This window comes from Triticum urartu, chromosome 1A, assembly GCF_056163025.1.
Source record: "Triticum urartu cultivar PI428250 chromosome 1A, HENAU_Tu73, whole genome shotgun sequence".
NCBI lineage: Eukaryota > Viridiplantae > Streptophyta > Magnoliopsida > Poales > Poaceae > Triticum > Triticum urartu.
The window spans coordinates 161,576,691-161,590,255 of record NC_141873.1 but is presented as its reverse complement, the minus strand read 5'-3'; the positions used below and the strand labels follow the sequence as shown (position 1 = coordinate 161,590,255).

The 13,565-nt window shown below is 44.8% G+C and overlaps 1 protein-coding gene across 1 annotated transcript; it reads right to left on the bottom strand.

The window, feature by feature from the left end:
* Window positions 1-6,033: 6,033 nt before the first annotated feature.
* Window positions 6,034-11,472, bottom strand: LOC125552812 (ABC transporter G family member 12). The gene is made up of 8 exons (XM_048716501.2): window positions 10,866-11,472; window positions 10,653-10,732; window positions 8,106-8,570; window positions 7,877-8,002; window positions 7,641-7,766; window positions 6,983-7,540; window positions 6,777-6,884; window positions 6,034-6,680 (listed from the first exon to the last, which is right to left on the bottom strand). The coding sequence occupies exons 1-8, from the start codon at window positions 11,101-11,103 to the stop codon at window positions 6,312-6,314; spliced, it is 2,070 nt and encodes a 689-aa protein (XP_048572458.1). The 5' UTR covers window positions 11,104-11,472; the 3' UTR covers window positions 6,034-6,311.
* Between the last annotated feature and the right edge of the window lie 2,093 nt (window positions 11,473-13,565).

Genomic DNA, 13,565 nt, shown 5'->3' with positions numbered 1-13,565 from the left:
TCCGGGGAGAAAAGTCTCACCCTGGACCGCATCACTATCAATGATAGTAGGAGCCATCAAGCCTAACGGCGACGACATAGAGGAACTCTCAATGAAAGCACCAATGTCGGTGTCAAAACCGGCGGATCTCGGGTAGGGGGTCCCGAACTGTGCATCTAGGCCGGATGGTAACAGGAGGCAGGGGACACAATGTTTTACCCAGGTTCGGGCCCTCTTGATGGAGGTAAAACCCTACGTCCTGCTTGATTGATTTTGATGATATGGGTAGTACAAGAGTAGATCTACCACGAGATCGAGGAGGCTAAACCCTAAAAGCTAGCCTATGGTATGATTGTATGTTATGGTTGTTGTCCTACGGACTAAAACCCTTCGGTTTATATAGACACCGGAGAGGGTTAGGGTTACACAAGGTCGGTTATAAAGGAGGAGATATCGATATCCGTATTGCCTAGCTTGCCTTCCACGCCAAGTAGAGTCCCATTCGGACATGAGATGAAGTCTTCAATCTAGTATCTTCATAGTCTAACAGTCCGGCCAATGGAGATAGTCCGGTTGTCCGGAGACCCCCTAATCTAGGACTCCCTCAGTAAACAATAATAATTCATGATAAAATATATTTGAATGGACATATGTACTTAGATCTTTCCCCACCACGTAATGCTTGCCGAGTAAAGAATAATTGAGGTTGAAATAACAAGGAATACTATTGACTCTTGCATAAAAGTAAATACATGAAAGTAAAAGATAGGCCCATCACAGAGGGAAGTAGAGGTTGTCATGCGCTTTTTAATTTTGGATGTGCAAACGCTTAATGCAAAGGAACGTCACATTATATTGCCCTTTGTGATAGCAACATTTATTATGCAGTATGTCGCTTTTATTTCTTTACCATCACAAGTTCGTACAATGCTTTTTTTCCCTTACAATAAAAGATCATACATATTTAGGAGCAATTTTTATTGCTTTTTGCACCAATGACAACTTACTTGAAGGATCTTATTCAATCCATAGATAGATATGGTGGACACTCATGGCATGAAATGGGGTTTAAGAGTTTTTGGATGCACAAGTAGTATCTCTACTTAGTACAAAATTTTGGCTAGCAAAAGATCCTAAGCAAGCACCACATGTTGGAGGATCCATAACAATATAACTTCTATACAAATATACCCAAACATAACTCATTAGTTGTCTTCCTTGTCCAACTTCAACTAATTTTCTCAAGTGACCAATAGAAGATGTCCAAGATAGTATATTTATATGTGAAATCTCTCTTCCTTCAATATTCTTTCATGAATTGTTCAAGTGACCAATGTTGTGTTTGCTAACTTTCAATAAATTTTACCACCTATACTTCTTATATGTGAATTCATTACTACCCATGGGATAAGCATATGAAGCATATATAATTTCAGATTTACGATATTCAATTTATTCAACCATTTACTTATAGGATATAAGCGAAGCACGAGAGTAAATGACAAAACTACTCCAGAAAGATATAAATGAAGATTAATGAGTAGTCAAATAGTCATGGAAGGACTCTCTCTCATTCAAGATTTCAGATCCAATGACTTTATTCAAACAGGAAGTAAAATGAAAATACGCTCCAAGAAAAACACATATCATGTGACGGATAAAAATATAGCTCTGAGTAAGGTATACCAATGGTTTTGAAGATGAAAGAGGGGATGCAGAATACAAATATATCTCCGAGTAAGGTAAACCGATGGTTTTGAAGACGAAAGAGGGGATGCCTTCCAGGGCATCCCCAAGCTTAGGCGCTTGAGTCTTCCTTGAATATTACCTTCGGGTGCCTTGGGCATCCCCAAACTTGAAAACTTCAATCACACAAAACTTAACGGAACTTCGTGAGATGGGTTAGTATGCTAAAAAGTAAATCATTCACTTTGGTACTATCAAGATAAGATTCATAATTGTTCTCACACAATGCCTACTGTACCATATTATTTCTACAATTTATATTGAGCAATATAAGCCATAGAAACTAAAAAACAAGCAAACTATGCATTGAAAACAGAATTTGTCAAAAACAGAACAGCCTGTAATGATCTGAACAACAACCATATTTCTGTTACTCCAAAAATTCTGAATAAAAGTGTGGCTCCAATTGGAATTTCTCAGTGGCTCCGAAGTGAATAAAAGTAGCAACTTTCATATGCATCCATAGGTCTGAATGAAAACAATCGGTGGCTCCGAGTAAACACTTCAGGAGTGGCACATTCTTTGTTAGCGCTTTGGAAGTTCTGACTAGTTTTGCTCGTAATTTCCGATATGGTAATGGAAGGTTTACCTAGTGCTTCAGTGGTTTTGAATGGAATGGTTGGTGTCTTCAATTGAATAAGATGTGTACACCACTTATATCTAGATGATTTGATGGCCTCGAGTGGAGTGCTTCGGCGACACCGAGTTGAATGAAACTAGGAAGATATTGTCGAATCTTTGATGGATTTTGAGGAGCTTTTTGGAGGTTGATCTTTAAGAACATGGAGCAAATGGCTTATTACCATATTCTCATCCCCTTTTGATATTATAGGAATGCCTATGGACTCAATGTGATCTTGGATCACAAATAAATATGTAGAATCCTTTGACTTGTTCAACACACTTCTTTTTAAGCATTTTTATGGGTCATCTTCCATTTCTATATTGTATACCTAAAATACTTTTTTTGAAATATACTTTGAAGGAGACATTAGTTCTATAAAATATGTTGACATGAATTACCAAAATCCACCTTGAGAATTAGATGCACTTCAAGAGCCATAGCGGCCGTACTTTGTAATGGATCCCTTTCGGACATGGGTTTTGGGTCCACAAATGACTTCTCAGCATGTCTTGTGTATTGCGCTCGTGGCGAGGCCACTCTGACGATGTGTTTTGCACATTGTGCTCTACATGGGGCATAGAAAAACATGTGCACGTGTGAACATTTATATTGGTATATTTTTCTATATGTTTGGTCAATTTTTTTTACTTACGATAAACTCTATAACTTCAATTAATTTGGAAGGAAGGAGTAGTTAAAATTTGATATTATGTGTAGTGAGTGCTGCACCAGTATTTACGCATGAATAGCCGGCTGTGATGGAGAGTGGCATGGGAGCGTACGCTCCTGGTTTTTAAAATGTGTTTTAAACATACTTCCTTCGGTCCTTTTTAGTCCACGTATTAGATTTGTATTAAGTCAAACTATATAAAGTTTGACCAAATATATATTAAAATATATCAACATATATAATACCAAATATATATTCCATGAAACAACATTTCAAACTATATAAAGTTTGGCATTATGAGTGTTGATACCTTTTTCTATAAGTTTGGTCAAAATAGAGATACTTTGACTTCAGACAAAACTTATATGCAGACTAAAAAAGACCGGAGGGAGTATTTTGAAATGTCAAAAAAATTCAAACAAAACTTGGCATGTATATCTCGATATTGTACATGCTCACAAAGTCATTTTACGAAAAAATGACAAGTTATATTTCGTGTGTGAAAAAGACAAAATCCGGTGTTAAAAAATGCTTTTCACAAGACATCCTTTTGTCTTTTTACACAACTCACAAGAAATGTCAGTTTTCTACGAAACTTAACGTGCACATATATAATGTCGAGATGTATGCACCAAATTTTTGTTTGCAATTTTTCCACACTTTGAAATATTTTTTTTAATTTTTTTTGCTTGCAGGAGCACGTGCTCCCAGGTGCGCCAACGGAATTTCCGGTTGAGATGTTCCTTTTCCCTTGGATACGTGCATGAAGTAACTGATCGTAAGGCTAGCCACAATGGATAATAACATAGACTAGTAACATGCATATGTTACTCGAAAATGCGTAGAAGCACTCGGCGACTCACCCCACCGAAATCTAACCCACTCATTAGCCTTGGGATCCACCTCTACTATATTAGCCAGTCAGTATTACAAGTTTATGCGACATGTATCTCTCATATGCTTTCTTGTATCTGGGCTGATATTCAATTTACTGACATTGTCAGGCACTACCAGGATGCAACAATTTAATGCAATCAATGCGTCCATGCTCCCCTCCCACTCCTCTCTCCTCCCCACCAGTGACCTTCTTCCTCAGGAGACCCATTCTTCCAAATCAATCCTTCGCCTAAATCCTCTTCTACGGTTCGTACATGGCTACACCTTCTTCCCCACTTATGCTTGCGACATGTTACAAATCCGGAGGAATTAGGAAGACCATGTCCACCCTGGCTGTCGTCCGAGCTTGCCGCGTTCTTCGTAGCCACTGTCGGCGACACCATGTTTGCCCTGGACGTTCTAGCGGCCAGCCACAATGTGTGAGAAGAAAACAAGGAGAAAGACTATGCCATCCATGACGAGGTAGCCACCGTCTATTCTTGCCGCGTTATGTGCATCGTGTTTGCACACCGCGCCTGCCTTGGGCGGCGACTGCATGTTCCGCGTGACCACGGCCAGCGAAGCGGCGACATTGCATCGCTTCCTAGCACGACATGAGCTGGCCGCTTCCTCGAGCCGCATGTACGTCACTCGCATCCTCGTCGTCTCGTTGTCAAACTCAGCATGACCGTCGTTCGCGTCCTGGTCAACCCCGTCGTCGTCAAGCTGGCCATGGATGTGCTTCGCTTCACCAACAACAACAGTGTCATGTACGCCGTGCTAGGTCCATGGCCGGCGTCATTGGCCTAGGTTTGCACATGGTCGGCGTCCCCCCGCCCCAGTCCCTGCTTGATATATAGCCATGAACTTGCTCCACTCCGCTCAACTTGGAGCTATCTAGTGGAGGAACTATCTCTGTTCACTATACAGGAATAGCTTCAGCTTGGGGCTTACCAGGAAGCATGTACGAACTTCCCCGCTTACTTTTCCTCTTCACTTGATTTGGGATGTTGGGAAGAAGAACAATGCGGGCTTCGCAAGGTTCCTGCTTCTTTCGGATCTGGCAATGGAGTCCGTGCAGCTCGTGGTAAGGAAGCAGACGGGAGAGAGTTAATTAGGCCTGCCCCTGGTCTTTACTACACCGTTGGGCGGTACACATATATTAAATGGCCCAACACCGGTATGAACTGTTTCATTCTACGCCAGGTCTTGTATTCCCACATTAACAAAACATTTAAGAAAAGTGGCACTGATCCCGAGAGAGTAGGGGAGCGGGGGCGATTTCAGATGGCTGCGTTGCCGAGTGCTTTTAGTTCGCTTCCATATTTACTAGTCTACTTTCTCCATTCATGAATAAGTGTACATCTAATTTTTGTCCTAAGTTAAAGTTTTAAAGTTTTGATCAATATTATAGAAAAAAGTAGTAGTATATATGATATCAAATTGATATATTATGGAAGTACATTTCAAAACGAATCTAGCGATACTAATTTAGTATCATAAATGTTGCTATTTTTCCTTATAAAGTTGGTCAAATTTTAAAACTTTGACTTAGGACAAAAACTAGATGTACACTTATTCGTGGATGAAGGGAGTATGTTACTACCTCTACAGTGAGGAGTAACCTACTCCCTCCGTCCGATGAGAAGTGTACATTTAGCTTTAAATTTGTCCATAAAAATGTGTACTATTTTTTTTTCCAATGCATTTTAAAGTAGAAAAAAATTCTTGTCTCTCATCACACAGTAATCAAGACCAATAATAATCTACACATGATCTTAATTTTTACATGCACTTAACTCACTGGTTGAATAATTAAAGAGAAAAGAGATGGTGACTTGCACCTTCTCAATGCATTTTTTACTTGACTCTACAATTTGTCCTAAAATATCTAGATGTACACTCTTCATCGAACGAAGGGAGTATATGTGATAACATGCAACATTTTATTTATTAGGCTATAGACTCATCTTACCTTATATATATGTGTGATGTTACTAATATGTTACCACTTTTTATATGTGTGATGCTACTCATATGTTACCACTTTTTTTTGTCTTTGCTTGCCAGATCATCTATTTTATAGACATGTGTGACATTACTATCATGTTACTTCCATTGTAGGTAGTCTAAAACAAACGAGCAAAACAATGAGGCATAATATTATCTCGTATCTGTATTGGTTGCGGCGACTTCTTACAGTAAAACCAAACTTTTAAAGAATGCACTATCCGTATGTTTATGAACCTTGAAGCTTCCAGCGAAGCCGCAAGCCTGCAAGCAAAACTGACAAGTGGAAACGCATACACAAGTAATCGTGACAGACGCATGTCACGGACGGCTATCATCTTGCTATAGTAATGATCAACTCAACTGCCGGGGCAGCTCCTCCTGGTACTCATTGACATTGGCCAGTCAGTACTGCTGCATGGGGGAGTTGAGCCCCTCCTGCATGGCCATGGGGTGCGGCGCGTTGTGCCGCTTGGACAAGGACGTCATGGCCAGCGACTCCCTGAAGGACGCCCGCCGCTCAAGGCGCTTCACGGTGAACCGCGTGTAGGCGACGCGGAGGTAGGGCGCGGCGGCCTCCTTGACCTTGAGGACGAAGAAGAAGGTGATGCGGTAGGCGAGGAGGAGGATGAAGATCATGGCTAGGTCTAGCCACTTGGAGTAGCTGATGCTCAGCCCCATCATGTTGGTGATGATGAACTCGCCGGTCAACTTCTCGCCTCCCGGCGTCATCGGCTCGAACTCCAGCCCGAGCAGGTCGTTCTTGTATGCACCCTGCATGCCAAGGCAGTGATTTCAGTTTCAGATGCAAGCTAGCTAGTACGATTTTACTTGCATAATCCATTGCAGCTGACCGATCAAAAGCTGTACCTTCAAACCCCAAGAGCCGTAGACAATGTAGGACACTGGGTATTTCCAGAAAATCTTGGGAAGTTCCGGAAGGAGCCGGAAGAATCCAGACGTCAGCATCATGATCCCCTGCAAAATGCAAGCATCGATCCTGTCAGACACCAGAATGCACGTGCCAAGTGATGAAATACATATATAGAAGAAGAAAATATTGGTTGCAGAATTACAATGACGCCGGCGCCAAGGATGAGCCCCATGAGGAAGTTGGGCACAAGGGCGGAGATGATCATCATGAGGCTCTCGATGACGGAGACGCCACCATAGAGGTTGAGGGCGAAGAAGGCGAAGTAGCTGAATCCTGGCCGGAACTTGACCATCCAGTATGTGATGGAGGCGCTGGCCCAGGACATGGTCAACAGGAAGGGCATGGACGAGAGGAAGTTGGAGATGATGTAGGCGGCGACGCCGTAGTGGCCGTTCTGCCGCTCGAGGGAGAAGACCTTCATCTCCTCGATGAAGGAGGGGAAGCCGCCGATGGACATGAACGTCATGAAGCCGGAGACGAAGCCGCCGCACGAGGCGCGCGCCTGGATCGCGGTGTAGCCGTTGCCGACGTCGTAGTAGATGGTGCCGAGGCAGATGGCCATCAGGACGTAGATGATGATGCGCAGCCTGTAGTAGCCGAAGTCACGGTACATGTTGATGTAGGAGCGCTTGGTCAGCGTGCGCAGCTGCTTGCACCAGGTCGCTTGGCTGCCCTTCACTGCCTCCTCCATCACACCCTCCTGCAAATCCAATGCAACAACATCAAAATTTAGAAGAAGAAAAAAAAACTCAGATCGAAGGAAATTTCAGAAAGATGCTTGGAATTTGGGAGTGGCTTACTATTTTGCTTATCTCGTGTATCGTGTTCCTAACCATCATGGCGTAGTCTGAGATCCGGTACTTATCCACGAGCCGCTCTCTGATCTCCGTAGTCGAGTACTTCAACAGGGGATCAAGATCTGCCTCCTTCAAATCAAACAAAAATGCATTTACCCCGATCAGAAAACATGTACCAAACGTCACCATGCTGCTCATACTGCATTAAAAAGGAAAACCAGTCCTAAATTTGCTCATACTGCTCGGAGCTTCATGGATCCTTTCAGGGCCGTGGCGACATCGTCGAAGTCCGAATTAACGCACCGGAGGAAGTGGTCGGATGGGTTCCTCCGGCTTGGGCAGGGGAATCCGGTTTCTGCAAAGAACTGACAAAAAACAAAAGCAACCGTGTTTTTGAGCGCAAGTTCTCGTACAAAACACATGCAAGCGCTTCGTGTGACCTTACATATAGTACTGTAGTAGTAGTACCTGTGGTGCAAGCTTGGCGTCCCCGAAGTAGACGCTCTCGCCGCTGGAGAGGAGGCAGAGATCGTCGAAGAGTGCGAACACCTCGCTGCTGGGCTGGTGCACCGACGAGACAATGGTGCGTCCACCATCGATGGCGAGTGTGCGGAGCGTCTCGATGACGGAGAAGGCGGAGGCGCTGTCAAGGCCGCTGGTGGGCTCGTCGAGGAAGAGGAGGCGCGGCCGGGTGAGGATCTCCAGCGCGATACACAGCCGCTTCTTCTCGCCGCCGCTGATGCCCCGGAGGTGCCACGTGCCGATGGGCCGCTCAGCGCACTCCCGGAGGCCCATCTCGTCCAGCGTGTCGTCGACCACCCGGCGCACCTCAGCCTTTGACATGCTCGACGGCAGCCGCAGCTGCGCCGAGTAGGTGACCGTCTCCCGGACGGTCAGCGTGCCCAGCAGAACGTTCTCCTGTGTCACGTACGCCTGTAGACCGAGGTACACACCACCGACGTCAAACACTTGAGAGCTCACTATATCTTGGTTCCTGGTATCGGAGTTATTAAGACAAATTTGGTAGCTCGTATTTTCAGTACAACATTCAAGGGTATTTCGGATTCAGCTGGATCCTCCTTTTATGTTAATATATTGTGTAATCTTATCCCCATCCAGTGATAATTCGTACTACTTCCATATGGATCCTGCTTTATGTCGTGAAATTGATTGTATGTACTGCCCCGCAAAGGAAGGAATTAAATTGTACTGAGTTAAACTAGAATAACTAATTTCACAACTATACGCCACACATAATCGTTCTTGAAATTGCTACTATCCAGTACCCACTACCCACACCTGCCGTGTAGCATCAGAATTTCAGTATTGATTAGTTCTTTTAATCATTTGGTTTATGTTCTGACACTGATTGGTCTTAAACACTCAACAACTACTTAAACTGCAGCTAGTCATATTTACCACACGGCCATGTTCCTTATATACGCAAAACAACTATTGAAAATTTTGGTAAGACTAGGAGGTCATCTTTCTGGCAAGAGGGTGCTGCAAAAAGGAGGTATCATCTCGTAATGTGGGACCCGAGGTTTGGGCATGAAAAACTAGCCTAAACTAAATAATAGCTTAATGTGCAAATGGTTTTGTTGTTTGGAAGCTGAATCTGAACCCTGGCAACTTTTTGTGAGAGCTAAATACCCGAGTGGAACTGAAATCTTGGGAGTTCGGCATAGGGCACATGAGTTTTGGGTTGTTTAACACATACTTACTTTTTATATTTTCAGGAGCATATGACTAGATAAATTTTACAAGTTTGGCATGGTTAAGGATTTTACCGGAATCTGAAATTTGCACTTCCTTTTTCCTGGAAGAGAAGCATTCCATTTACAATTTGCAGCCTTACACAAATCAAAATTTTACACAAGAGGAGAGTGTCTATTCCACATTAATTATTTTCATTGACTAATACCATTAGTGTGTGGCATGCATGTCAAACTGAAAGCGATTGACAACTGCAGTTTGTAATATGACATACTGAAAGGGATTGACAACTGCATTTTGTAATACAATGCATCCTCCTATTTAACATGAAACAAGAATCGGTTGGGCTTTTAATGGCAGTGTCATTCTCGTAGTACATGTTCCGTGGCAACAGTCTGACAAAGTACCTTGAGACACTCAGCTGAAATGGACTTAGGCTATTTTTGGCACTGTTCAGTGGCATTTCAAAAGCATGCTTATTATTATTTCTACCTTAGAATGTGATAGCTTGTTGAGATAAGATCTATTTTAGATCATTATTAGATGTCAACTCTGAACTGCCCAAGATACTTTCCTAAGCAGTATAGTGCCTCAAGTTCCATAGAAATTAAAGTAGAGTCGTCAAAAGGAATCATATCTAAAAACTGAATTCAGATGGGAAATTAACCACCAGAAGACTAATTATGGAGTATGAACCGGCACATGAAGGGCTTGATGTGTTCCAAAGCCTAGCTACCAACTAAGGCTTGCATTCGGTACCATCCATATGATCCATCAGAATTAGAGGGGATCAAAAGAGCCATTCCGTGGAAGACGGGTTTTTAGCCGGTGTTAGTTTTTACGGAAAGGAAAGAATGCCCCCAGCCTCCGCATCGATCGATGCCTGCCGCAATGGATACATAGACGTCAGATAACAAAGTCAGCGATCGGATTGTCTCGGTATGAGCTTAACGGTAACTACAACTACTGTTATGCATGCTGCTCTTAGCCAATACAGTCTGAAATCAGTCTGAACTTAACTTGACCCCTGATTATCCAACCTTTCAGCTGGGGTAATAAAGGTGCTTATGGTCACTTTGTGCATAGGGAGTACTCCTACTCAACATGGTGACTGACAAATTCGTCAGACAAACGTTTTGAAGAAATTAAAGAAATCGTAAGCATGGTACTGAAGCTTCATTTTGTTGACACGACGTCTTGATCAAGAAAATGGGAATGAAGCGCATGATAAGTTTTGTTGCAGGAAATAGCTCACTGTTAAGAGTATAATTAGGCTTGTACTATAATTTTCACACTCACCACCGCGCCAAAGTCGAGCCGCCTCTTCTTGCCGTTGAGCAGCACCTTGCCGGTCTGGAGCACATTCCTCGCCAGCCTCCCTGCAACGAACGCAGAAATTATTAATTTTCTACTATTACAACAACAAAAAGAAATCCGAAAGGAGAGGGTAAACCCGCTGGAACAAACGTTCCAGAACTGGATCCAGAGGAGTATGTAGATTGGGATGCATACCAGAGAGGGAGTCGAGGAGGGTGGACTTGCCGGAGCCGGAGGGCCCCATGATGGCGACGATCCTGCCGGGCACGGCGTAGCCGTACAGCCCTTGCAAGAGCTTCTTGGTCGGCCGGCCGCCGGACCCGGGCAGCACGGCCGTCAGGTTCTCCCATGTCAAGCTCGCCCCTCCCGTCTCAGCGTACCGCGCCGCCGGCGACAGCGCCCCCGCCCACGCCGTCCCGTTCCCCTCCCCCATTTCCTCTCCGCTACCACCTAGTCGGTTTTCCCTCTCTTCAACTCCGAGATGGATGCAAGCACATGCCCGCGACTCCTCTCCTCCAGCGCAGCCGAGCAAGGCAGGCAGCTTAGCTTAGCTACCCAGGCAACCCCCCACAATTAATGCTGAGAGAGAGAGGGAGAGAGAGAGAGAGTGAGAAACAGAGGCATTGCTCGGCTGGAATTTATGCTGCCGCGTTCTCTCGATGTTGGACCTCGTTTTCTCCACGGCGCTTCACTTCATTTTCAATTTACGGTTGGGGAGGTGACGAGAGAGAGAGGCATGGATGGGGCTGTGAGCAGCAGCGGCCTAGCCCTAGCCGCCTAGCAGATCACGCATTCATGGCGGTGGGGGTTGCGAAGCAGGTGGTAGTAACTGTGGCTAATTAAAGTCGGCCTGGGATCGACGGGTGCACGCCACCACAACACCGCCGCTCCTTGGCTCTGTCATGTCCTCGTTAATCAATGGAATTAGCTGGGGCGGGTTGGGTTATTAATCGGGTATTAATCCGACAGGGGTGCCATGAAAGAGCCAACGACGTGAAAGAGCCAAGGAGCGGCACTGCTGTAGGGCTTGTTCTTTGCACGAAACCCTCTAGTTTTTCTCTCTATCAAATCAAGGCCTTTGCCTCTTTGGTGTAGTACAGTCACAGTTTGAGCGCATCGCAAAAAAACAAAAAAACAGTTTCAGCGAACGACAAGAAATTCCCCTCCCGCTCCTCCGGATCTAAAGGCCTTTTTTAGGAATTTATACGATAGAATTTTAAAAAGAAAAATGGAAAAGATCATGCCCGGACGTCCGTTTTCAAGGAATTTGGTCCGAATGCTTTAATCACCGTCCGTTTGCGCTGCATGAATCTTGACACTCGTTTTGTTAACACGTCATCTCCTAAGTTCATTCGTTCCGACGGGTGGTTCGCCCAAACCTTTTTTTCTTTAACTCGACCAAAAAGTGTCTGCACTCTCATACCAACCAGATCCCCTTCTTGTACTCTCATACCAACCAAATCCCCTTCCAGTCTCATTTCTATCGGCCCCAACCATATCCTCTACCCGATGGCGGGGCTCAAGGAGGATGATGAGTCATCAGCGAGAGCTGCTTGCTCACGGGGAAAACGGTCACGGCAACCTTGGGGGGGGGGAGGCGGAGGTGCTGCTCGCAGGGAGCAGCGGCGGCGACGACTACCCCTCCAGCAGAGCTGTTCAACGTCGCAGCAGGGCCTACCACGGCTCTGACACGTTGCATACGTGGGGGCCTACCATGGTGCCGTGATTTCCTTTGGCACGTCGACAAGGTGGACTTCTACGTCTGCGCTGGAGCCTATCTCGGCGCCATCTTCGGCAGAGTCGAGATGGGGCAGGTGGTGGTCGTACCCATCTCGGTGTTGCGGGTGCTGCTCTTCATGGCGCGGCCAAGGACCGCGGTTATGGGCAACGGGCCGGACACGACCATCTACCAGCAGATGGACCAATACACGATGGTGGGAACTGTGTCCGACATGCTCGTACTGTGCATGGACTCGCCCATCTACTTCGCCAACTCCGGCAACATGCGCGAGAGGATCACCCTGGTGGATTGACGACGACGACGAACAGACCATCTCCAAGGGTGAGACCGGCATGCATACGTCGTCCTTGATATCAGTGCTAAGTTACAACAACTTGGTCTGAATTTTTGCCCACACCTAAGTATCTCAAGCAGAGCATGTCTAAAACTTGTTCTTTCTAGATGCAACGGTTGGCAGCGTCGACGCCAGTGGCACGAGCATGTTGGACGAGCTCAAGAAGATCATGAACAGGAGGGCATCCAGGTAAGAACGGAGTTATGAGATCATCACTACTACCGTTACACCCACAACCTTTGCTGATACATACACTGGAACTATTACTAGAGCTCACACACGCCAATTAAATTACCAGGTACTTTCGTTTCTTGGTAACGACTCTAATGTTCATGAAAATATAATATTTTCTTAATTGGATACATTTGTTTTTCTTACAAATGAAGCGCTCAGCATGGACAAGAAGGGTGGACATTGGAGCATGACAAGCATGGAAAGGATGGTGCATGCAAAGGGAACAAGAACAGAGTTTTCAGTGGAATTTTCAGCACTTTGGAGCCACCATGATGACATACAAGGACATGAACGAAATATACAACATGACCTTTTATAAATTTCGTCCATAGCTTAATATAGGTGCCGCGCCACCTTATTTTTGGTGGCCAGGCCCATGTAATTTCGAAATACACTTAATAGGAAGTTTTTAGAGTCCGTATTAATATGAAAAAAGACTTAGGACATAATTTAGTCCCACCTTGTCAAGGGAGGACGAAATTCCCCTCCGTCTCCCTATAAATACGACCATTAGTTTTGGAAAAGCGATGGAGAGGCTAGATGGCATTGAGAAGACAATTAACACTAAGTTGGAGGCTAAGTTCAA

Coding starts and splice junctions, on each gene's coding strand:
- LOC125552812 (XM_048716501.2), bottom strand. CDS start 11,103: ATGGGGGAGGGGAACGGGACGGCGTGGGCGGGGGCGCTGTCGCCGGCG. Junction 8,571..10,652: donor GGCTCGACTTTGGCGCGGTG/GTGAGTGTGAAA, acceptor CTCGGTCTACAG/GCGTACGTGACACAGGAGAA. Junction 6,681..6,776: donor ACGGCTCTTGGGGTTTGAAG/GTACAGCTTTTG, acceptor CTTGGCATGCAG/GGTGCATACAAGAACGACCT.